Source organism: Quercus suber, unplaced genomic scaffold (assembly GCF_002906115.3).
Source record: "Quercus suber isolate HL8 unplaced genomic scaffold, Cork oak 2.0 scaffold_412, whole genome shotgun sequence".
NCBI classification, from domain to species: Eukaryota; Viridiplantae; Streptophyta; class Magnoliopsida; order Fagales; family Fagaceae; genus Quercus; species Quercus suber.
Window position 1 is genome coordinate 254953 of NW_027069863.1, and position 21485 is coordinate 276437.

A 21485-nucleotide genomic window follows, 5' to 3' on the forward strand; every position below is an offset into this window, starting at 1 on the left:
ACTTTTATTGAAAAAATTGAACATCATGTTCACGATGGTGAACACTTAGAACAATGAACCAAATACATGAAGATCAAGAGCTACAGGAAATAGAAACTAAAAAATCTGATACAGCAGTGCAGTTTGTCCAGCCCCAAACACGAGCCCAAAGAAACAAAGTACGAAAAAAAATTTTTTTTTTTTTTTTTTTTACTGATACAGCAGTGCAGTTTGTCCAGCCCCAAACACGAGCCCAAAGAAACAAAGTACGAAAAAAAATTTTTTTTTTTTTTTTTTTTTTGCTAGGTAAGTGTTTATGCAGGGGATTGAACAAGCCGGGACCATATTCCAAATGGATGAACGATGCTTTCCAATCCAATTTCTCCAAATAAAGAAAAGAGTTCACTAACCTTGGCATTACCCATTGAATCCCAAACACGGCAAAAACTTCACACCATAATGCATGAGAGAACTTACAGTGAAGAAGAAGGTGATCCACTGATTCCCCATCGCAGCAACATAAACAACATCTATTGACCAAAAACTGACTTTTCTTAATAAGATTGTCAATGGTGAGTATCCCATCATTAGCTGCTGTCCATAAGAAGAAAGACACCCGTTTAGGCACCTTATTTCGCCATATACACTCCCAAGGAAAATCATCAATGATAGGACTAGATAATAGCTTATAAAAGGAGCGCACATCAAAAACACCAGATGTAGTCAATCGCCAGACTAACTGATCTTCCCCCTCACCCCTCGGCATAGAGGAATAAATAAGCTCAAAGAATGAGTAGACAGTGGTTGTCTGCCAATCCTGAGGACCATGACGAAACAATAAATTCCAACTCCTACCTCCTTCTGAATTTGAAACAACCAAGTCAGATACCCATGCTTCTTTAGAGACTGAGCAAGCATACATAGAAGGGAAGAGTTCCTTCAACGAAGTAGGCCCACACCATGGGTCGTGCCAAAAACGAACACGGCTGCCCTCCCCCACATTATACAGAATCTGACTAAAGAATTTTCCTGTTCCTTCTGTGATACTCCTCCACATCCCACACCGGTGAGCACCTCTTATCCCTCTAGTGCACCAGCCTCCTCTTGCCTCCCCATATTTGTCTGCTATAACCTGACGCCATAGTCTATAATTCTCTCTCCCAAAACGCCACAACCACTTCCCAAGCAAAGCCTTGTTAAACAGCCTAACCCTCCGGATTCCCAAACCACCACATTCGACGGGCAAGCATACCTTATCCCATGCAACTAAAGGATACTTAAAGACCTCCTCTGAGGCCCCCCAAAGGAAATTCCTCTGAATCCTTTCAATTCTTGCTGCCACAGCCTGAGGGATAGTAAACAACGATAAATAGTAAGTGGGAAGACTCGATAAGGTACTCTTTAACAAAGTAAGCCTACCTCCTTTCGACAAGTAAAGTCTTTTCCATCCAACCAGCCGTTTCTCCATCTTTTCTATAATAGGATTCCAAATGGATGAATCCTTATAGTGTGCCCCGAGAGGCATGCCCAAATATCTCATGGGCAGAGTACCCACCTTGCAACAAAGGATACGAGCCAAACCATTCAAATTCCCAACAACGCCAACAGGAACAATCTCACTCTTGCCTACATTAACTTGCAAGCCTGTAATGGCTTCAAAGAAGATCAGCACCATTCGCACATATAATAACTGATCCCTAGAAGCATCACAAAACAATATAGTATCATCAGCAAAAAGAATGTGAGAGATATGGATACCCCCATGTCTATGGGACCTCGCTTGAAATCCACAAAGAAAACCGCCATTTTCTGTCCTCTTCAATAGCCTACTCAACACCTCCATAACCATGAGAAATAAAAGCGGAGACAAAGGATCCCCTTGGCGAAGACCACGAGAACTACCAAAGAAACCCGCAGGAGATCCATTAACCAGAACTGAAAATTTAACTGTAAAGATGCACGCCTTAATCCACCTACTCCACCTTGCCCCAAATCCCATCCTATCCATGAGATAAAATAGTGCATTCCAGTTCACATGATCATAAGCTTTCTCAATGTCCAGCTTAATTATAACACCAGGAACACCACTCTTCAACCTGCTGTCTAAGCATTCATTGGCGATTAGAACCGAATCCAGGATTTGTCTCCCTCCCACAAAAGAATTTTGAGAGTCAGAAATCAATTTATCCAAAACCCCTCTAAGTCTATGAGCCAGCACCTTAGCCAAAAGTTTATAAAGGCTACCCACGAGACTAATAGGACGAAAGTCTTTGATATTTACTGCATTGGTCTTCTTGGGGATCAAACAAAGAAACGTGGCATTTAGAGATTTCTCAAAAACGCACTGACTGTGAAAATCTTTGAAGAAAGCCAAAACATCCCCTTCTAAAACACTCCAGCATTTCTGAAAGAAAGCCATAGTAGACCCATCTGGCCCAGGAGCCTTATCACCTTCCGCCTCCTTAAGGGCCTCAATAATCTCCTCCTTCTCAAACTCTCTCTCCAACATATCCCTCTCAGTTTCATCTAGACACGTGAACTCTAACCCATCAATAGTAGGTCTCCAAGCTTCCAGTTCCTGATATAATCTCTTATAAAAACCCACCACCTGATCTGTAACAACTGACTCCTCCTCAAAGAGAACGCCATCCACCTCCACTCCCCTAATCTGATTGTTCCGCCTATGGGAATTGGCAATTCTATGAAAGAACCGTGTGTTGTTATCACCTTCTTTGATAAAAAGAGCCTTGGATTTCTGCCTCCAAGAAATCTCTTCCAAAGAAGCCAAATAGTCTAAATCGGATATAACCACTACCCTTCTATTCCGGTCCTCTTGAGTCAACATCTGCATCTCTTCTCTCCTATCAATGTCTAAGAGCTCAGTCAATAAACTCTTTTTTCTAAAAGCTACATCTCCAAAAACATGCTTGTTCCAATGCTTCAAATCCCTTTTAAGGGCTTTTAACTTACAAGCTAGAATGTAACTTGGAGGTCCCACGAAATGATAACCATTCCACCACTGACGAACCTTATCCACAAAACCCTCCACCTTTAACCACATATTTTCAAATCTAAAAGGGCTCTTTCCCCTTGACATACCACCCGCCTCCACTAGCAAAGGACAATGATCCGACACCACCCTAGGGAGAGTCCTTTGAGTCACATCTAAGAAATGCTCTTCCCAATCTGTTGTCATCAGAACTCTATCAAGTCTAGACATAGAAGGATTATCCGCCGAGTCTCGAAACCAAGTATATTCACCTCCTACCAGAGGCAAATCAATCAGTGAATGTTTTGCAATAAAATCCAAGAAATTAAACATCGCTGGACTAAAAGAATTACAGCCAAGTCTCTCACCCGGGTAACGAATAACATTGAAATCACCAAACAGGCACCAAGCCCCAGCCCACCGTGATCTCACTAAATCTAATTCAGCCCACATTGCATCCCTAAAACTTCCATCAGTCGGTCCATACACCCCTGAACAAATCCATTCAAAGCCATCTGACACTCCCTTCAACAAAACTGAAATTGAAAAACTACCAACCACTAAATCCACTCTCTCAAATACCCTTCTATCCCACATCAAAATGACACCACCAGCTGTATGTATGGCATCTAAGGCCCCCCAATCTACAAAAGGGCTACCCCAGAGGCTTTTTACCAAGCTGGAACTGGTGTTGTCCAGTTTAGATTCCTGAAAACATACGATATCACACTTCCATTCCCTTAAAAGATTCTTCACAACATCTCTCTTATGAGGATTATTTAAGCCCCTCACATTCCATGACAAATTTTAAATTCATTTACCAACAGACGAACCCAAAATAGAGGATTTCAAACAGCCTCTAGAACTTCTACCAGAATGTCCATCATAATTAATAGAAGAGAACAAATTTCTTAACTCCCTCATCCCCTTTTGGGTTGAATTGCTTACCCGACGAGAAGTAACAGCATTTGCTTGCTGCTCCCAAACCCTCTCAAGTTTTAGAAAAAAATCAATACATTGTCTTTCACAACAATCAAATTGGGAAACCCACAAAAGCACCAAAACCGCCAATCATCCTTCTCACCCATTCTGAAGGCTCCAAAACCTCTTCCACTGAACACCCATCTGAACCAGAGACGAGATCATGAGAACCTTTTGGATCCCACAGAGCCAGAGGTGTAATGACCTCAGGATTCACAGTCTCCTCACCCTTATCCGAAAACGAAGAGTCATCCCAATTCAGTCTAGGAACCTTAGAATCAATCAAACCACGACCCACCTCAAAAATAGGAAAATTCAAGTCCGAACCCACCACCAATTGGCTCTGAACCTGAACTGGACATCCAGAATCATCAACGGTTGTCGAATAATCTCCACCTGAGGTATCGGCAACCACCAACCCAGACCCTTGACCCACCATACAATCTGCGACATCAGGGGATTGGGCCGGTTCTCTATCGGCGCTCCAAACTGCCTCCACAAAAGTACCGTGCTCATCTGAACCCGAAACAGGAACATCGAGCTTCGTGACATTGACGATAGAGCAGCTCCGTCTCTCGCCGGAGCTCTGGATCTCCCCTGCCTCTTCCTTGCGATTCCCTAGTTCCTCATCGGACTTCGTTTCCGCAACAGGAACTCCACCCAGTTCATCGCCGGAGCATTGGAACTCCCCTTTCTCTTCCTCGTGTGTGCCTGATCCTTCCCTAGTCACCCATTCTATATGTTGCAAGTCAACGGACCCATCGTCAAAACAGACTTGACTTGAAATGTCTAAAGATGGCTGGCCCGACCCATTCTCACGATTGGGTTGGTGGGCTGGGTCAGGTCTGCTTACAATGGGCTGTTTACCCCAAGAAACGGTCCTCTTACTCTCACCCATTAAGTCAATAGAAATTTTTAAACAAAAGTGGGCCTGGGTCCATTTTAAATGATTAGCACGTACAGGCCTGCCAGCTGTTGACACACTAGCAGAATTTGACTTATTAGAAACATCAAATCCCCCCAAATGCTCAAACTGATTGCACTGACCAATTATATTTGGAATATGCTTCACAAAACGAAAATTACTCCCTTTATTTTCGTGGCCATTTAATTTTTTCCAGACTTGAGATTTTTGCATGTCAACTGCTTTTTCAAACTCTCCGCCTCCGGCCACCACTTTTTTCTCCGGTCCAGCAGTCGTCTTTCCCAAAAAATAGTCACGTAATCTTCTTCCAAACAAAGTCCACCCACCTATCTTGGTCCCCTCTGGAATCCGTAGGCAACCCCTTCTTGCACCATTGTGGTATTCAGAGATTTCCACAAATAAGCCTCCCTTGTTAGATCTACTAGCAAACTCCAAAAGTTTATAGTTCTCACGTAAACGTTTGAAAAAAGGTTGTTTTTGAAAGTTCCACTGATCAAGGTCTGCCAAACAAGCAATAATCCAATCCAAACCCAGCCGACCCACCCTAATGGAGCCATGGAACTTACCCCGTCATTCATGAATAGCATAGGAGTCTATTCTACCACCTTCGAAAGCTAAAGAAAAAACCTTTTGAGTCAATACGAAAGAAAGCAGAAATCCTTTCTGACTCATGAGTGCCTTGGTAAAAAAGTTTTAAGTCCTCCTACCCCCAGGTGGACGGACGAACCAAGTCATCCACAAGTGCCTTGATAAAACATCTCATTCTTCCTACCTATAGGAAGAGGAATGAACCAAGCCACTCACAAGTGCCTTGGTAAAAAATTTAAGTCCTACCTACGGGTGGAGGGATGAACCAAGTCACCCACGAGTGCCTTGGTCAAAAATCTAAGTCTTCCTACCTTCGGGTAGACAGACAAACTAAGCCACCCATGAATGCCTTGGTCAAAAGTCTAAGCCCTTCTACCTACAAGGTGGACGGACAAACCAAGCCACCTACGAGTACCTTGGTCAAAAATCTAAGTCTTCCTACCTATGGGTGGACGGATGAAATAGCCACTCAATACTACCTTGGTCAATAGTCTAAGTCCTTCTACTTACGGATGGACGAACGAACTAAGCCACTCACGAGTGCTTTTGTATAAGATCTAAGTCTTCCTACCTACTGGAGGACTGATGAACCAACCACCCATGACTACCTTGGTCAATAGTCTAAGTCTTTCTACCTACGGATGGACAAAGGAACTAAGCCACTCACGAGTGCCTTGGTATAAGATCTAAGTCTTCCTACCTACTAAAGGACGGATGAACTAGGCCACCCACGACTACCTTGGTCAATAGTCTAAGTCTTCCTACCTACGGGTGGACAAACAAACTAAGACACTCACGAGTGCCTTGGTAAAAGATCTAAGTCTTCCTACCTACTGGAGGACGGACGAACCAAGCCATTCACATATGCCTTGGTAAAAAATTTAAGTCCTTCTACCTATGGGTGGACAGACGAACCAATCCACTGACAAGTGCCTCGGTAAAAGATCTAAATCTTCTTACCTACAGGGTGATGAATGATCCAGGTTACCAAGGTGAGGAAAGATCCAAGTGATCCTCCCAAGATAATCGACTCAAGTAGAAATCATCTAACCAATTCACCAAGGTGACGAACGATCCAAGCAATCCTCTAAAGATGATTGACTTAAATAGAAATCATTGAACCAAGTCACCAAGGTGACGAACAACCCTCCAAAGATGATCGAGTCAAGTAGCAATCCTTTGATGACAATCAACTTAAGTAACGATCCTCCAATTAAATTGCTCATGGAGTGGGTGGCAAGCAAAAAAACCCCCCAACACTCTACGATTACAACATAAGCCTTCATATTCCGCACTCATACATTTACGTGAAGACTATGAAATGGGGGGCAACTGATAGGGAATATTTTCACTAGTTAGAAAAAATTTTCTAACACCCTAGAGTCCTCGGTCACTAAAAGTATCTTAAGCTTACCAAAAGAATCTTCGGTCACCAAAAGTATCGTCGGTCACAAAGGGAACGTGGCACTATACGCCACACTCCGTCCTGACAGTCGTCACGTATCAAAGGGTCGTCATGTACGAAGGGGTCGTCAAGTACCCAGCAGTCGTCAGGTACCTTCCTTGACACCATGAGACATGTTTCGCCCTGACAGTCGTCACGTATCAATGAGTCGTCAGGTACCCAGCGGTCGTCAAGTACCCAACGATTGTCAAGTTCCTTCCCTAACACCACGCGACACGCTCCACCCTAACAATCGTCACGTATCAATGCATCATCAAGTACTAAGGAGTCGTCAAGGACCTAGCAGTTGTTAGGTACCTTCCTTGACACCGCCCGACACGTTCTGCCTTGACGATCATTACGTATCAAGGGGTCGTCGGGTACCCTACTCATCGCCCAGAACATGCAAACACTAATAAGGGTATTTTTGTCCAATAGAGTCCTTCGAGCACTTTGACTCATCAGGATGGAATACTCCGCCACTGACCCGTCAAGGTTTGTGTTGCTTCTGGTGGGACCTGCCAACTACGGACCCATCGGGATGAACTCCTCATTTGACTTCCTTGAATATCATAAATATATATATTCTTTGGAATCTACCATAAATAAATAAACAGCAAACTTTTTATTGAAAGAAAATTAATATTTCCTTTTATAGATTACAAGCTTATTTAAAGGTTGTATAAACCTTATTTATTTATTTTGAGAATCAAACACACACACATACAAGGACGAGAGAATATAGTTTCAGCACAAAGACATATCACAAATTCCACTCAAAAGGCATGATAACTTTTAAGGCTACAAAAGCTTATTTTATTAGTAATAATATTCCTTAACCTATCCTAATTGATATAATTCCATAATAGACTGTAATTTGACTTGGAAAGTATTAAAATCTATAATCAAGATAATAAAATCATAAGCCCTAGATTTTTGAAAATTATATAAAAAAAATTCAAAAATTAAGAAACAATAAAATTTAACCCTCATATTTTGTATTGCATCCGACCCCTCCACTTTAATGAAATTTGGCCTTAAGTTTTTGTCTAAAATTGAAATATTCAGCTATAAATAAGAAGCTACTTAAATATTTCAAAAAAAAGCTTGTATCCTTGGGAAAATGTAACATAAAATTTCTTTTCATTAACTTTCAATTGATTTGCAACATCAGTACAAAGGATTAATGACAAAATTTACAATTCCTACTCCAAAAAAATCAATATCTTTGATACATTGTTAATGGGATCTTGAGACCTTAGGATTATACCCTCATATTTAACTTCAACTAAATCTTCTATAGTATTTATTATAGTCTCTTATGATTTTTGTCAATCTCCTTAATTAACTCCATATTTTCTTTTTTGAAAATATTATCTTATTTTCAAATTTTTGTCTTCTAACTTGTTAACCTTTGTCAAAACATGATCTTTTTCGATTTCTTTAATAATAAAATTATTCTAAAAATTGGAAATTCCTCTCCAAGAATGACATCCAAATTTTGATTCTCCCAAATGAACAAATATTGAGATTATCGCCTCAATCCCCTTCAAATAGTTATTTTTCCTATGATTATAATTTGTGTAAAATAATGTTTCATCATAATCACAAGGAAAAAAAAAAAATAACCATCAATCTTTTTATTCTTACCCATGAAGCTAGGCCTACCTCTTTGTATTCTAAATTATTGCATATTGTTCCACCAATCTATTACAACGCCTTCCAAAATTCTTGATACAAGTTGTACCTTGAAATCCTCCAGCATCTTTGCATAATCAAAATAAGCTTAAAGGACAAGGTCATAAATATGAAGTCTTATTTGTATGATACACCATTTAAGTATGAAATATCATTGAAATTTAGAAAATGTTGGTTGACAGGTTAGCCACAAGAACAGTCTCTAATATGATTACTTTCATTGTCCTCATGATCTTGTTTGCCCTTCAAACCCATTCCCAAATGTATTTGGTTGGGGTCATTTTAGAGAGATGAAAAAGGGGAGAGAAAAGTGGAGAGAAAATTATTTTTTTTGGTGTTTGGTTGGAATAAATTTAGGAGAGGAAATTGGTAGGGCTCTGATATTTTCTCTCTAGAATCACCAAAATGTTTCCTCCCCAAATCAGGGATGAAACTGGAAAGAAAATCAGCCCAAAAATGGTTGGGGCGTTTTTTTGAACAAAAATGCCACCTTTACGAGATTCTTCTCTCCCTTTTTGGTTTAGTCCTCTTCTACCGTCTCTTCTCATTTTTTTTTTCATCCTTTTCTTCCATCTCTACTCATTCCTTATGTTTTTCAAATCCCTTTTTTTAATTTGTTTGGGGTTTTTTTTCCTCATTAGTTTTTTTTAAGCATTTCCTCAACAAATTTGAGTTTTTGTACTCATTTTAAATATTAAAAAAAATGAAGCGTCTATCCATACACATTTTTTAAATAAAAATATAATGTGCTACTTTTTTTTATTTTTTTATTTTATCTAATAAGGGTATGAGAGTAAATTTACAAAAATTATATTTTTCATCCCCTCATTTTTCTTTTTAACCAAACAAAAGAGTTTTCTATTCCTTCACTTTTCCACTCACAAACCAAACATCTTGAGAGAAAACTAAAATGTCTTTTATCTCCCCACTTTTCCATTCCCTCTCTATTTTCTATTTTCTTAATTATCTATCTCCAACCAAACAAACCCTATGATATACTAGAAGGATTTTTTTTTTTTTTTTAAATTAAAGTATGCTAACGAGGAAATAAATCCCACATCAAACTGTCATAAAATCAAAACTCTATCTCCATTGAAAAATCATATAATGAATAAATAATTAGAATCAGTGAAAAAAAAAAATTGAAATAAATACTATATATTAGGACCCAAAAAAAAAAAACTCAAACCAAAATGGGGGAAAAAAAAATCCTATATCAGGGTGATATATGCTCGCATCTCTTGCTATGTATCTATACCCCAAACCAATCAATAAATAAGAAGAATGATTTTTTTTCTTTTGAGAAATTAAAAGTTGTGAGACGAGAAGCGTGAAAACGAATAAAAGAAAAAAGTTACCAAAAAAATTGGGAGAAAACATATCCAAATTTAAAATATATAAAGGAAAACAAACAATCTTTAGCCATTAGAAATGTTTTGGAAACCATTACTATATTATATTTACATCATTTGATTTTTTGGAGCAAGTAAGAAGAATGAATGAAAATAAAGAGGAAGAGAACATGAGCAACCGATATCGATTGATAACAATTAATTGGAAATACCAAACGGCAAGTAAATATAAGAGAGATGATGTAAATTTATGCACAATATTTTGTAAGTTTATATTATTTAGAAATGAATATTTCCTTACCTTACTTTTTGATTTCTTAAGAAAGTGTCTAAAAAAAAAAAAAAGTTTTTTCTTTTTTTTTTTTTATAGGAAAAATTGATATTTTTTATTTAATTATTAAGAGTGTATACATATTAGTGTCTAGTATAAATAAAACTGCAACTTACAGAGATAAGCAACTCTTGGATTGCTAGCCTCGACTTCATTAGCCACACGAAGAATTGGAGCAATCTCAAGCAAGGAAGAAGGCAGCACCTCACTATCTAAGGTCGGATCTCCTAAATTCCCGGCAGTCTGAGTCCTCAAAATCCGCCGCACAGGCGGTGGCTGACCAGACCCGCTTCCATGTGACATCTCCGGACCCAAACAAGTATAACTCAAGCCACTTTGTATACCTGTCAGAACCAATCATATATTCTTCACGTAAAGTATAAATCATGGAATTCAAAAACTTCATCAAACTGATCAACTGAGCATAATTCAATATTTGACTCCATTTTTTACAAATTCAAAATACTAAAAAAACACCAAAAAAGCAAAAGAGTTAAAAATAAAAAAATAAAAAACTCTCTATCCAGTTATCTCCTATTCTTTAGGTTCACTTCCTAATGCAGCGGAATGCCTATAAAAAAATGAAACCACCACAAAGTAATAGAGAAAATCTCTTATTTTTATTTATTGAAATTTGAATTATTTAAAATTATAGACTTCAAGACCTATTTAAAAGATCCATAAAACTTGACACACAAGAAAATATATTATAAAATAAATTCTAAATAATACTTAACCATAATAGAAGCCTAATTTCACTTAAAATCATTAAAATCACTTGAAATAAATAATCTAAACCTAAAATAACAAGGGAAATTTTGTAGACTCTGTCCTACATCACCTGTTAGCATCAAACAAAGTGGAATAGAATTTTTTTTTCTATAATTAAGGAAAGAAACCAAAGTACAGAAACAAAGAATTAATGAAGTCTAATATATGTTTCCAAATTCACATGTAAAACATACCTCAACTAAGCCATATATTACACACACAAACAAAACCTTATATGTACCTCACATATACACAGAACTATATGTCTCCGCCTTCAGTCAGTAAACAATGAAGCAAAAGACAACATCTTCAAATTTAAGAACTGGGTTCTAGGTAGTCAACACAAACAGGAATAGGGATGGCAACGGGTTGGGTTCGGGCTGGGTTTTTTCATACCCCGGACCCGACCCGCAGGGCAAGATCCGTAACCCGGACCCGGCCCGTTTAGGGTACCGGGTTTTTTCCCAGGGCCCGGACCCGCCCCAGCTGGACCCGCAGGTCCCACGGGCCCGTTTAGGAATTGGGCCCAAACGGGGCCCAACCAAAAAAAAAAAAAAAATTGAGCCCAAATCGATTGCTTGCTGGTTGATTTGTTATAATCATAAAGCATCAAGCAAGATGAATTATATTCTGGTTCGTATTCACTGAGCATCTTCAATTTAATTAATTTTTTTCTTTTTAAAATTACCGAGGGACCTATGGAGGGAGCACCGTACAAAATCGATGCACTCTTATCCAAGTTTGCCTTCGAAAATTGTATTGAAAGCAGATCACCGAGCCCAATATATATATATATATATATATATTTTTCTGTTATGGGCTCGGTTTTATTTTTAGATCTAATTTTCATACATTACAATTGAAATGTATTATTATTATTATTATGCGAAGGTCCCAGCAGAGAGGGGGGAATCTCTCTCTAACACAAATACTAATAATAATTCCTTCGCACAGTTATATGCCGAATCGTAGAATGCCCAAAAAGCTTTTGTTTTGGACCATTCTGAACCTTCGGCTACATTCAAATATTTCATCTTTGACTTCATTTCATTTTTGGGGGAAAAAACATTTAGAGATTCTGGTAATGTTTTTAATTTTTACTCTCCTTAAAAATGATTTTGTGTCCTAATTCAGACATAAATACTTACTGTGTACGTATGTGAAGGAAATGATTTTGGAAAATGGAAATGATCAGATTCAAAATCAACTTTTTTACAAAGCAAGCCCAATATTCATAAAATCAAAATGGTCCTGGATTACACATTTACACCCAAAAAATCAAAAATCAAAAACCAACACCATCTCTCATTCTATCTGTCTCTGAAATCCGAGAAACCCAACACCATCAATAAAGATATCTTCTCGAGTAAATACCTGAAGAAAATCTGATCCTCTCCGATTTGGCTGAAGCTGATCCTCTTCGATTTGGCTGAAGGCTGAAGCTGAATCTGATGCTCTCCGATTTGGTCAAGCCTGAAGAAAAAACTGATGCTCCGATTTGGTGAAGAAAAGCGACGACAGCTCCGATTTGGCGAAGAAAAACGGCGACAGCTCGAGGGTGGGGTTTGTGACGGTGGTGGTGAGGCGGTGGTGTTGTGATTTGGTGGTTGGGTATCTCGCCGTCTGGGTTTTTGGTGGTGTTCACGGTGGAGTGAGGGTGAGGGAGTGTAGGACTGTATCGGATTGAGAGGGAGGGAGTGTAGGGAGGCTGCTGAGTGAGTGAGTGCAGAAGAAATGGGAATTAGGGTTAGAAACTTTAGGTATATATATATTAGGGTATTTTAGTAATTTCAATTAATCGGGTTTTTACCGGGCCGAATTTCGGGTCGGGTCTCGGGTTTTTTAAATAAAACCCGACCTGACCCACTTCGGGTTTTTTTTAATCTATACCGACCATATTCTTTAGCGGATCGGATAAAACTCGGCCCATTAGGGTCGGACTGGGCCGGGTAAAAATTGCCAACCCTAAACAGGAACAGAGAAGTGGAATTAAAAGACAGTCCAAGATGACTTTAGTTAACAAAAATGGTTCCAAACAATTATTGCTAATAAATAAAAATATTTAATGGGAAACTCTTAGGTGGTGAGAGCGGAATCTTTTATTTATATATTCAGTGTGTGAGAGTGAGACAAGAGTAGTTGGCGACTGCTTTAAGACTGGCGGTGTGAATGTGAGTAAAAAAGTCAATTGCTTTCTTTCCAGGCTGCTCTTTCTGTCCAATTAGAAGATGAATTCAATATTTTTTGCTGCTTGTTTCTAGTTTATCCTTTTCTAGTTTATCCTCTTCTTCTGTGAAATAGACTCTTTTTTTTTTTTTTTTTATGGGAGTGAAATAGACATATTTAGTTTCACACTGACCTCCTTTTAAAAAAATGATAATAAAATAAAATTGGAGCAGGTAGGACTTAAGAGATCAAATGTCATGCAGAAAAAGTTGATTTTCTTAGTAGTTACCTGGGAGAGGCAATGACTGATTAATGACACCATTAATTTAGATGGGATTGAGCACAGCTAATCCTTCTCCCTTGAAAATTTAAGATGATTCTTGTCTTGATCTCATATCATATAAATATTTCATGACCAAAAAAAAAATATATATATATATGCAACAACCTCACCCCAACTATGTAGATTGTCCACTTTGAGGGCTATACTCCTTACGGGCACACACGTCCTCATGTGGGGCCCATACTTCTGGCTAGGGTATGACCCTAATAATATTAAATTGTCACACCCCAAACCCGACCATTAAGATAGGTATGTGATAACGATTGTACGCTTATAAAGTTTTCACCCTATAGTGTGCAAGACTTTCATAACAACTAAAAATTTATCCTCGAAAAACAATTACATCAGTAAAATCCAAAAATACCCCCAATAATGTAATTGTCAAAAGATCTCCAAAGAAACAACAATCCAAACCTCATACCATTAAATAAAAAAATAAATACTAGTTATGACAAGATCGTCTTATGGATAAACCCACTCCACCACCACCCTCACCATCATTTTCCCGTAGGAGTATCAAAAAACTCCATAGGAACCTCTAAGGCTCCATGAACAAGAAATTCATTAAAAAAAACTAAAAAAATTTTACATCTAAACAAATTATAAGAATAGATTTTAAGTAAATATATATATATATATTATTTAATTAAATTAAATATATAAAATGCCACAATTTAAACATCGCCTTGAGCTTAAAATTCTCTTGGGCCACCTTGCTCGATCGCATTGGTCACAACTCACAATCTTTCAATATAGAAACCTTATTCTATAGTACCTAAATGTTAATTAAAAAGGTAAAAAAATAGAAAAGCCAAGTTTTTCAAATTTGTATAGTTGACTGGCTCAAGTCAAGAGAAGTATAGACCAATACACCTGAAAATTCAACAATATCAATTGCCATGTAGCACGTAGGACAAGGCTTTCAACAATTGCTAAAGACTCTCTTTGTTGTGAGGGTGGCTAAGCTGTAACATCCATCATCAAGAGCAACTTAGTAAGAAATTTGCTAACAAACGCTTGGACATAGTAGCATCCAACGAAAAATGTTAACCTTGTCACAATTGCACTCATATCAAAAGCTTGTCTTCTTTCCTAGCTTCTTTCCTAGAAGAAATGGCTATTTAGCCTTAATTTTTGAACTATGTAGCCAAATAACTTATTTTTCAAATTATATAACAAAATTCTCTTATTTTGGAACTTGATATTGTTGATGTTGAGTTATGCTTGAAATTCAACATTAGCAATATTGAGTTTTATGCGTGTTTTTAAATGGAACTCAACATTCCTAATGTCAAATTTTGCACAAAATTTTCAAAAAAAAAAAAAAAATTATATAGCAAAATATGCATAGAACTCGACATAAACAATGTCAAATTCCAAAACAGGGTATTTTACTACATAGTTTGAAAATGAGGGTGTTTGACTACATAATTCAAAAATTAAGGCTAAAACAACTATTTTTCCCTTCCTTGGAAAAATTGAAAAATGGCTTGCCGTAAGAGAATCACTGCACTACTTTGTCTATCACGAGAATTTAAATCAGTATCCATTCTAAAAAGGCACATTTAAGCTTTATTTAAAATAATAATAATAATGAAGACAAAGAAAGACAAAGAAAAAATGATAGGAAGAATAATAAATTTACTTCAATTGTTCCTACAGTGTCTTTAATAGCTAGGCCAAAATTGAATTAATGAATACACATGCTAAATACTAAACTATGCATATAAAGCTATAAAAAAAATCTGGTCACAATCCTATCAATACAACTATAAACAAAAATATAAAATATAAAATAAAAACCTACAGAACAAACCAAACATGTTTTACAAAAAATATATATTAATATAGATAAAAACATTCATGTTGAAAAATGCGAGGACAGACAAACATGCTGAGCCAAATCGCGAATTTAATTAGTCCCAACCCGGTCAGCCTTAAATCATCTTGGTTGTCCCATCAAAAAAAAAAAATCATCTTGGGTTGGGTCAAATCCAACCCAGCCCGTAATATATGTATTTGGGTCATCACGAAACCCTCAACCCATCAAATTTAGGGCCTGGCCCGAATAAGTCTCTAGACCCATTTTTATTAAGGTCCACGTCAACTCACACAAGCCCACACACTCCAATCCCTAAATTTAAACCTCAAGCAGCCCAATTTCAAGCAAAACCAAGTCCAGTCCAAAACCCTTACAGCCCAACTCGAAAAACATCAGAATTTTTTTTTTTTGAGAAACACATCAGAATTTAAACTCAAACAAGTCCAATTTCTAACCCCCCCCCCCCCCCACAAAAAACATATTTAGCCAGCCCACTTTTAAACAAGAAAAAAAACAATAAAGCCGAAATACACTATTTGGTCTAGTATACCTTATGAGTGACTGAGCGCAATTGGTCTTTATGTTTAAAAAATTAGCTCTATTAATCATTTTATTGTATTTGGGGATTTTTTTTTTTTTCATGTTTGAATTGAATTTTTGATGTTGTAACCTTTATTGTTTCATATGGTGTAATTAAAGTGAAGCTGTAAGTAGGTAATCTGTGTGATGAGTTTCTTAATTTGATTAGAGGAGTATTTGATTAAAATTGGCATATGATTGACACATCCTCTTAGTGATTAGCATTATGATAGAACTGTGAAGAACTACTAAAGTACTGACGCATATATGAATGAACACGCTTATATGTTAACATAGTCATAAGATATCAATTGATCAAATTGCATGATAACTAATGTTTGTAATTCCATAGTTTTACTATTTCATAATTTCATCTATGGTGCTTACTTAATAGAGTGGAGCTTGGCCCCATTTATGATGACTCAATTCTTAATAGTCTTACGCAGAATTTGAGTCTCAATTCTAATATCCCTTAAGTCCAAGTAATGGAATGGACTGGATTCATCTATATAGTTTTGTACAGGGAATTTTGCTATAATTTGGGTTCTCCTTCACTGTAACGGTATCAGTCTTTGTAATGTATATGGAGGTTGCAACTAAAGCTACAGTATGCTTTACAGAATGATGCAGAGCTTGCTGTCTAGTTATTTGGCTTGCGCCAATGTTTTTTTGTTAGACAGGGAGCCTACTTTTTTAAGGTGTAATTAATTGCCATTTATGGGAATTATTTGAATGCAATTTGTGGAAACTTCAGGAGTTAAGGGAATGGCTAGTGGTGGTGATGGTGTGTCAGTTGTTGGTGGATTGCCAAAGAAATGTGTGGGAGAGAGAAGGGATTTTGGGGGAGAAACTTTGGGGAGTTGAAGAGAATGGTCCTCTTTTGAGTGAAAATGGGGAAATTGGGACCATTGAGGTTCCAATTGAGGATATAGGTGTGAACAAGGAAATGGAGATGGAAGAAGAAGGAAGCATGGATACTCAAGAAGAAGGTAAGAAGGATGGAGGTGTCGCTGAAAAAGAAGAGACAAACTTAGGCAAATTGGCATCATCATCTGGGTGGAAGAAAAGGAAAGGTACTAGCAGTGATCATGAAACTAATGCTCATTTGGGTATGGAGGCAACTTCCCACACCTGTGTAACAAGGACTAAGAGGAAGGACAAAGTGGTAATTGATGATGAACCTGTGTCAACAAAAAGGAAGAAGAAGAAGAATATACTGGGGTGCAAAAGAAGAAAGACAAAGAAGTAGAAGAGCCCCTTAACAAGGAACTGGAGTTAAACTCAAATCAGGCTAAACCAAAGAAAGCTGCTGAAATACCAGATGCAAAGTTAAAAAAAGCCCAAGTCAAAAAACCAAGCTGCTTGAACATCTGTTTTTGATATGAAGACAAGTGACAAGGAGAATGAGGAGGGGGAAGCTTCTGCTGCAGTGCTTTTTTTGACATTTGGATTAGGATCCTGTTTGCCTACTAAAGCTGACCTTATCAGAATTTATGGTAAGTTTGGCGAGCTAAAAAAAGCAAAAATAGAGATGTTCAATGACAGTTTTTGTGCTCAAATTGGCTTTAGAAGTCTCAGTGATGCCATAGAAGCCTTCAAGGAGTTGCTATGAAAGAACACTTTTACAAATCCCTGTTTCTATAAAAAAGAACGAATCCCCCTTTATCTTGCACCTAAGCTTGTAAATCTGTTTCCGACTACTAAAGCCTGGAATGGCCTCTTTTCCATGTTGTCTTCTAGATCCCGCACATTTGTTTCTGCCTCCTAAAGATTGCAATCTCTGTAGTTCTTTACCTCTATGCCACACCTGAGCATGTGAATCAGTTTTCGACTATTAAAGATTGCAATGTCAGTGCCTCTTTTCTCTGAGAAACTGAACATTTTGGAATTACACACAGACAGATATACATTGATCCATGTCTAGGTTTAGAAATATATATTATGTTACTTTCTTTTTTGCATGCTTGGAGTTGCAGAGGATGTAGGAGTTAATTCTCTTGCTGTTGTTTTTGTGAGTAGGTATTAACTTGACTTAGGTGGGCTACTCTTTTTAGTGTTTTAAGTAAGCTAGTTGCATTAGCACATGCTCACCGATATAGAGATTATCACTTTTTAGTCCCTCTTTTTCTATATGTCTCAGCTAGTATGGCAAGAAGCTAGTTTCCTACAATTTTTCTTAATAGAAAAGTGGAGATTACATATTTTTTTCCAAGTGCCAATCCCTCCATATTTGAACTTTTGTTTGTGTTTTGCTTATTTCCTAATCAAAGAATCAGAATGATCATGAGCAATGGACTAGTTTGGAGAAAGAACCTGAAATTTCTTAGTTAGGCTACTTATTTTGTCTCAAGATTGCATTTAGTTTATTTTTACTTTTTAGTAGTATCATACAGTTTTTTCTTCCAATTATTTTACTTCTGAATGGTAAGGCTTCACCACACCTTTTTTCCTCCCATTATTGTAAGGGCTCAAGTGGCCAATTTCTTAAAACTTCTAAGTTAGGCTTCCCTAGAGCCATTTTTAGTATTTAGTAACTCAACTATAAGTGTCTATAAGCACCTTTTGAGGTAATACTTGATTCTTGAAATGTCGTTTTCACCCATAAAAGATTTTTAAAAATGCATATTTTCAATCACTTGTATCAATTTGATCAACTTGTCGTAAATTTGAAAAGATTGACCTTGTTGCTGTGGCCTTTTAGGTGTCCTAGTTCCTAAAGAGCAAATCATAACCAATTCTGGTCCATCATAACTGTTTTCTTAGACAATACAATAAAGAATCTGATATTAGATTTATTGGGCAACACACTTGAACATTCTAGATTGTTGTCATAATCCTACTTCTATACGAGACCCAATTGGCATCTGGAAGGCCTAATGCTTGTATCCAGAATACATCTATGACTTTTTGCCAAGAATTTCCTCAACATGGGCACCACTTTTTAGTGCCCTTTTGGTCTCAGAAAAATGCAATTACTTCTGTAGCTTTGCTTCATGCTTTTGATAGACATATATGAGACATTATTTGCCCACCTGGTCATGAAAGCAATTGGTGGATTAATGCAAGATTTTGCCAGTTCTGGAGAAAATTTCTTCAGAGCCTACATCAAACCGCTACCTCTTCACCTTATAAACTGAAGGAAAGTTCTATTTAAAAGAATAATCGATCCATGTCACGGAGGAGATGTCACAGAATCCATACAAGCTAAAATTACAGAGATCAGGGTTAAGAGATAGCTTCAAAAAGGAGTCTACAAAGCAAGGGGAAGACAACATAAAAAAAACAGTGTTTTTCCCTATAAATATTTTCTTCATGTATACAAAATCTCTACAATGAGCAATTCTTGCAATTGTTTTTTGTATTATGGTATAGTGCATTGACCCATGTTTTAAAATTATAGTTTTTTTAGTTGTTGGTAAAGTTGGATTAGTAGTATCAAGGTAACAAATGACTTTAACTCGTCACATTTTATGGTAATTCACATCACATTCAACAATAATTTCAAAATTTTATAGCACTTATAGATTTATTTTTTTTTTTTTTTTCTTTACACTATGAAAGGATCACAAAAGATTGTGTATAACTGTATATGTCAAGTCTTGTGGTTGGCTCTACCACACCGTGTCTTAACAAGGTCATTATTTTTCTTATTCTTTGCTCAGGTAGTAACACAGTCACTCGTGACTATTACTTTTTGACATCCACCAGTAACTCTATCACATAGAGAAGTGACTCCATGATTTTTGGTTTTAGCCTATAGTTCTTGAAAAACCTACAAAATGGTCTTGGATATTAAGAGTTGGCATGCTTTAGTAGGCCACATTTAAAAGATTGCTACAACGGTGTTGATATCAAGGGTTGGCTGTGCTTTTGAAAAAAAATATGTATGCTTTATGTACTTGGAAAAGTAAATGATAATACAGTGTTTGTTTGGTTGATTTCTTTTGAATCTGTGAGTTTAGAGCATTCGCATTAGTCTCAAGTCTCAACAAACCAGCTGAAGGTTAAAAATGTATCTAAAAACCCACAAAAGACCTATGCATCAGTCTCAACAAACTACCAAAAAAATTTAACATTCAATTTTAGAGCGTTCTGTCCAAAATAGCATTTGCTTAAAATGATTGGCGCACACCATTTTGATACCAGCGTACACAATAATGTATTGGCTCAAGCCGGATATATGCGAATGCGATCACATGCCTCTATATATATAACCGAAGCAAATAAAAGGTTATGCTAAAACCTTCGGTCATTTGAAGAAGTGGTTTTTCCTTAAAATTAAACCACAGTACTAGTAAGTGTGTGTACTGTATCAGTCGAGTGTCTATGTGAGTCTTAGTTTTGACTTTATAACCCCAAGAGGTAGGTGAGGAGCAAGTCGCGATCGAGGGTGTGATGCCCTAGATTAATTGATTGGATGTTAATTGAGTGTATAGATGTGTAAGGAGTCCTGCATCAGGCTTTATTAAAAACTATAAGGAATTTCAATTGTAACTAGCATGTCATTATTTAACAACTATAAGGAATTTCAATTGTAAAGATGTACAGACTACATAAATATTGAAAAGAGTAATGTGTTCTATGCAGATGTTAACGGAAAGAAAGATATTTATATTCACTTGCAATGATGGGCTTTAATAAGATATCTTAGAATGCCTTTGATTCTAGAAAGATTATGCACGAGTGTAAACCCTTTCTTCAATAGCTTGTAGGAACAATTCAGTCTTTGATTGCAAAAGATTTATCTTTTGCCAGGAAGTTTGCAACATTTCATATTGCCGAAATGTTTGTTAAAAGCATTGAGCAATATCATTATCTTATATGCATATTTTGCTGAGAAAGCCAATATTGGCGCTGAGGTTTATGCTGGTGAAAGATTGAAATAAGGTAGCTGCTTTGAAAAACATTACTTGGCCTGGCTCTCCATATGTGCCTTGGGTGAAAAACTAAAAGCTAAATCTTCTTTACAAGGAAAAAAAATTTGGCTTGCCCGTATACCTTCATATTGTGCATTGTGGAAGACAGAAAATATTAAAATCATGATCTCTAGATGTGCATAGACGAAACCATTAAGCGCAAAGCAGAAAGTGTACGAAATAACTCCTGGTTTCATCAAGATGCCATCATACCATCACACCATCACTCAAACTTGAAGATAGAGTCAGTTAAGTTGTCCTTAAAAGATAAAATTTTGATTCCACAACTACTTGCAAAGAGTTGAGAGTACCTAATTTGGTCCTGATATCATTTGTTTTGGCACCTTCTAGTCCAAAACATTGCTTTGTAGAGGGGTTGGCTTTAATAAGAGTTTGTCCAACAAGGTTGAGCAAATTAAATTGGAAAATAACAATTAAGGCAACCTTCTGTGTTATTTGAATGTCTCTGGATGAGAGCAGATATCATACGCAGTATACTTAACCTATTTGGGTCACAAATCATTAAACTCTGTGTAAAGTCCAGGAGATAATCAGTCTAGAAGACATTCGGTATTTCCATAGGTAATACAGATTTATATAT

At 37.0% G+C, this 21485-nt stretch overlaps 1 protein-coding gene and 1 non-coding gene across 2 annotated transcripts in view; one reads left to right on the forward strand and one right to left on the reverse strand.

The window, feature by feature from the left end:
* The window catches only part of LOC112031950 (callose synthase 2), a 105012-nt gene extending 92205 nt beyond the window's left edge, over nucleotides 1–12807 (reverse strand). Inside the window, 2 exon segments of the mRNA XM_065761438.1 lie at nucleotides 10404–10631; nucleotides 12433–12807. Of these exon segments, the coding sequence (XP_065617510.1) occupies nucleotides 10404–10590 (187 nt within the window). The 5' untranslated portion in view covers nucleotides 10591–10631; nucleotides 12433–12807.
* On the forward strand, nucleotides 11942–12083 carry LOC112031956 (small nucleolar RNA snoR145). The gene has a single exon (XR_002885035.1). It is a non-coding gene; the product is annotated as a small nucleolar RNA snoR145 (small nucleolar RNA).
* Nucleotides 12808–21485: the final 8678 nt, after the last annotated feature.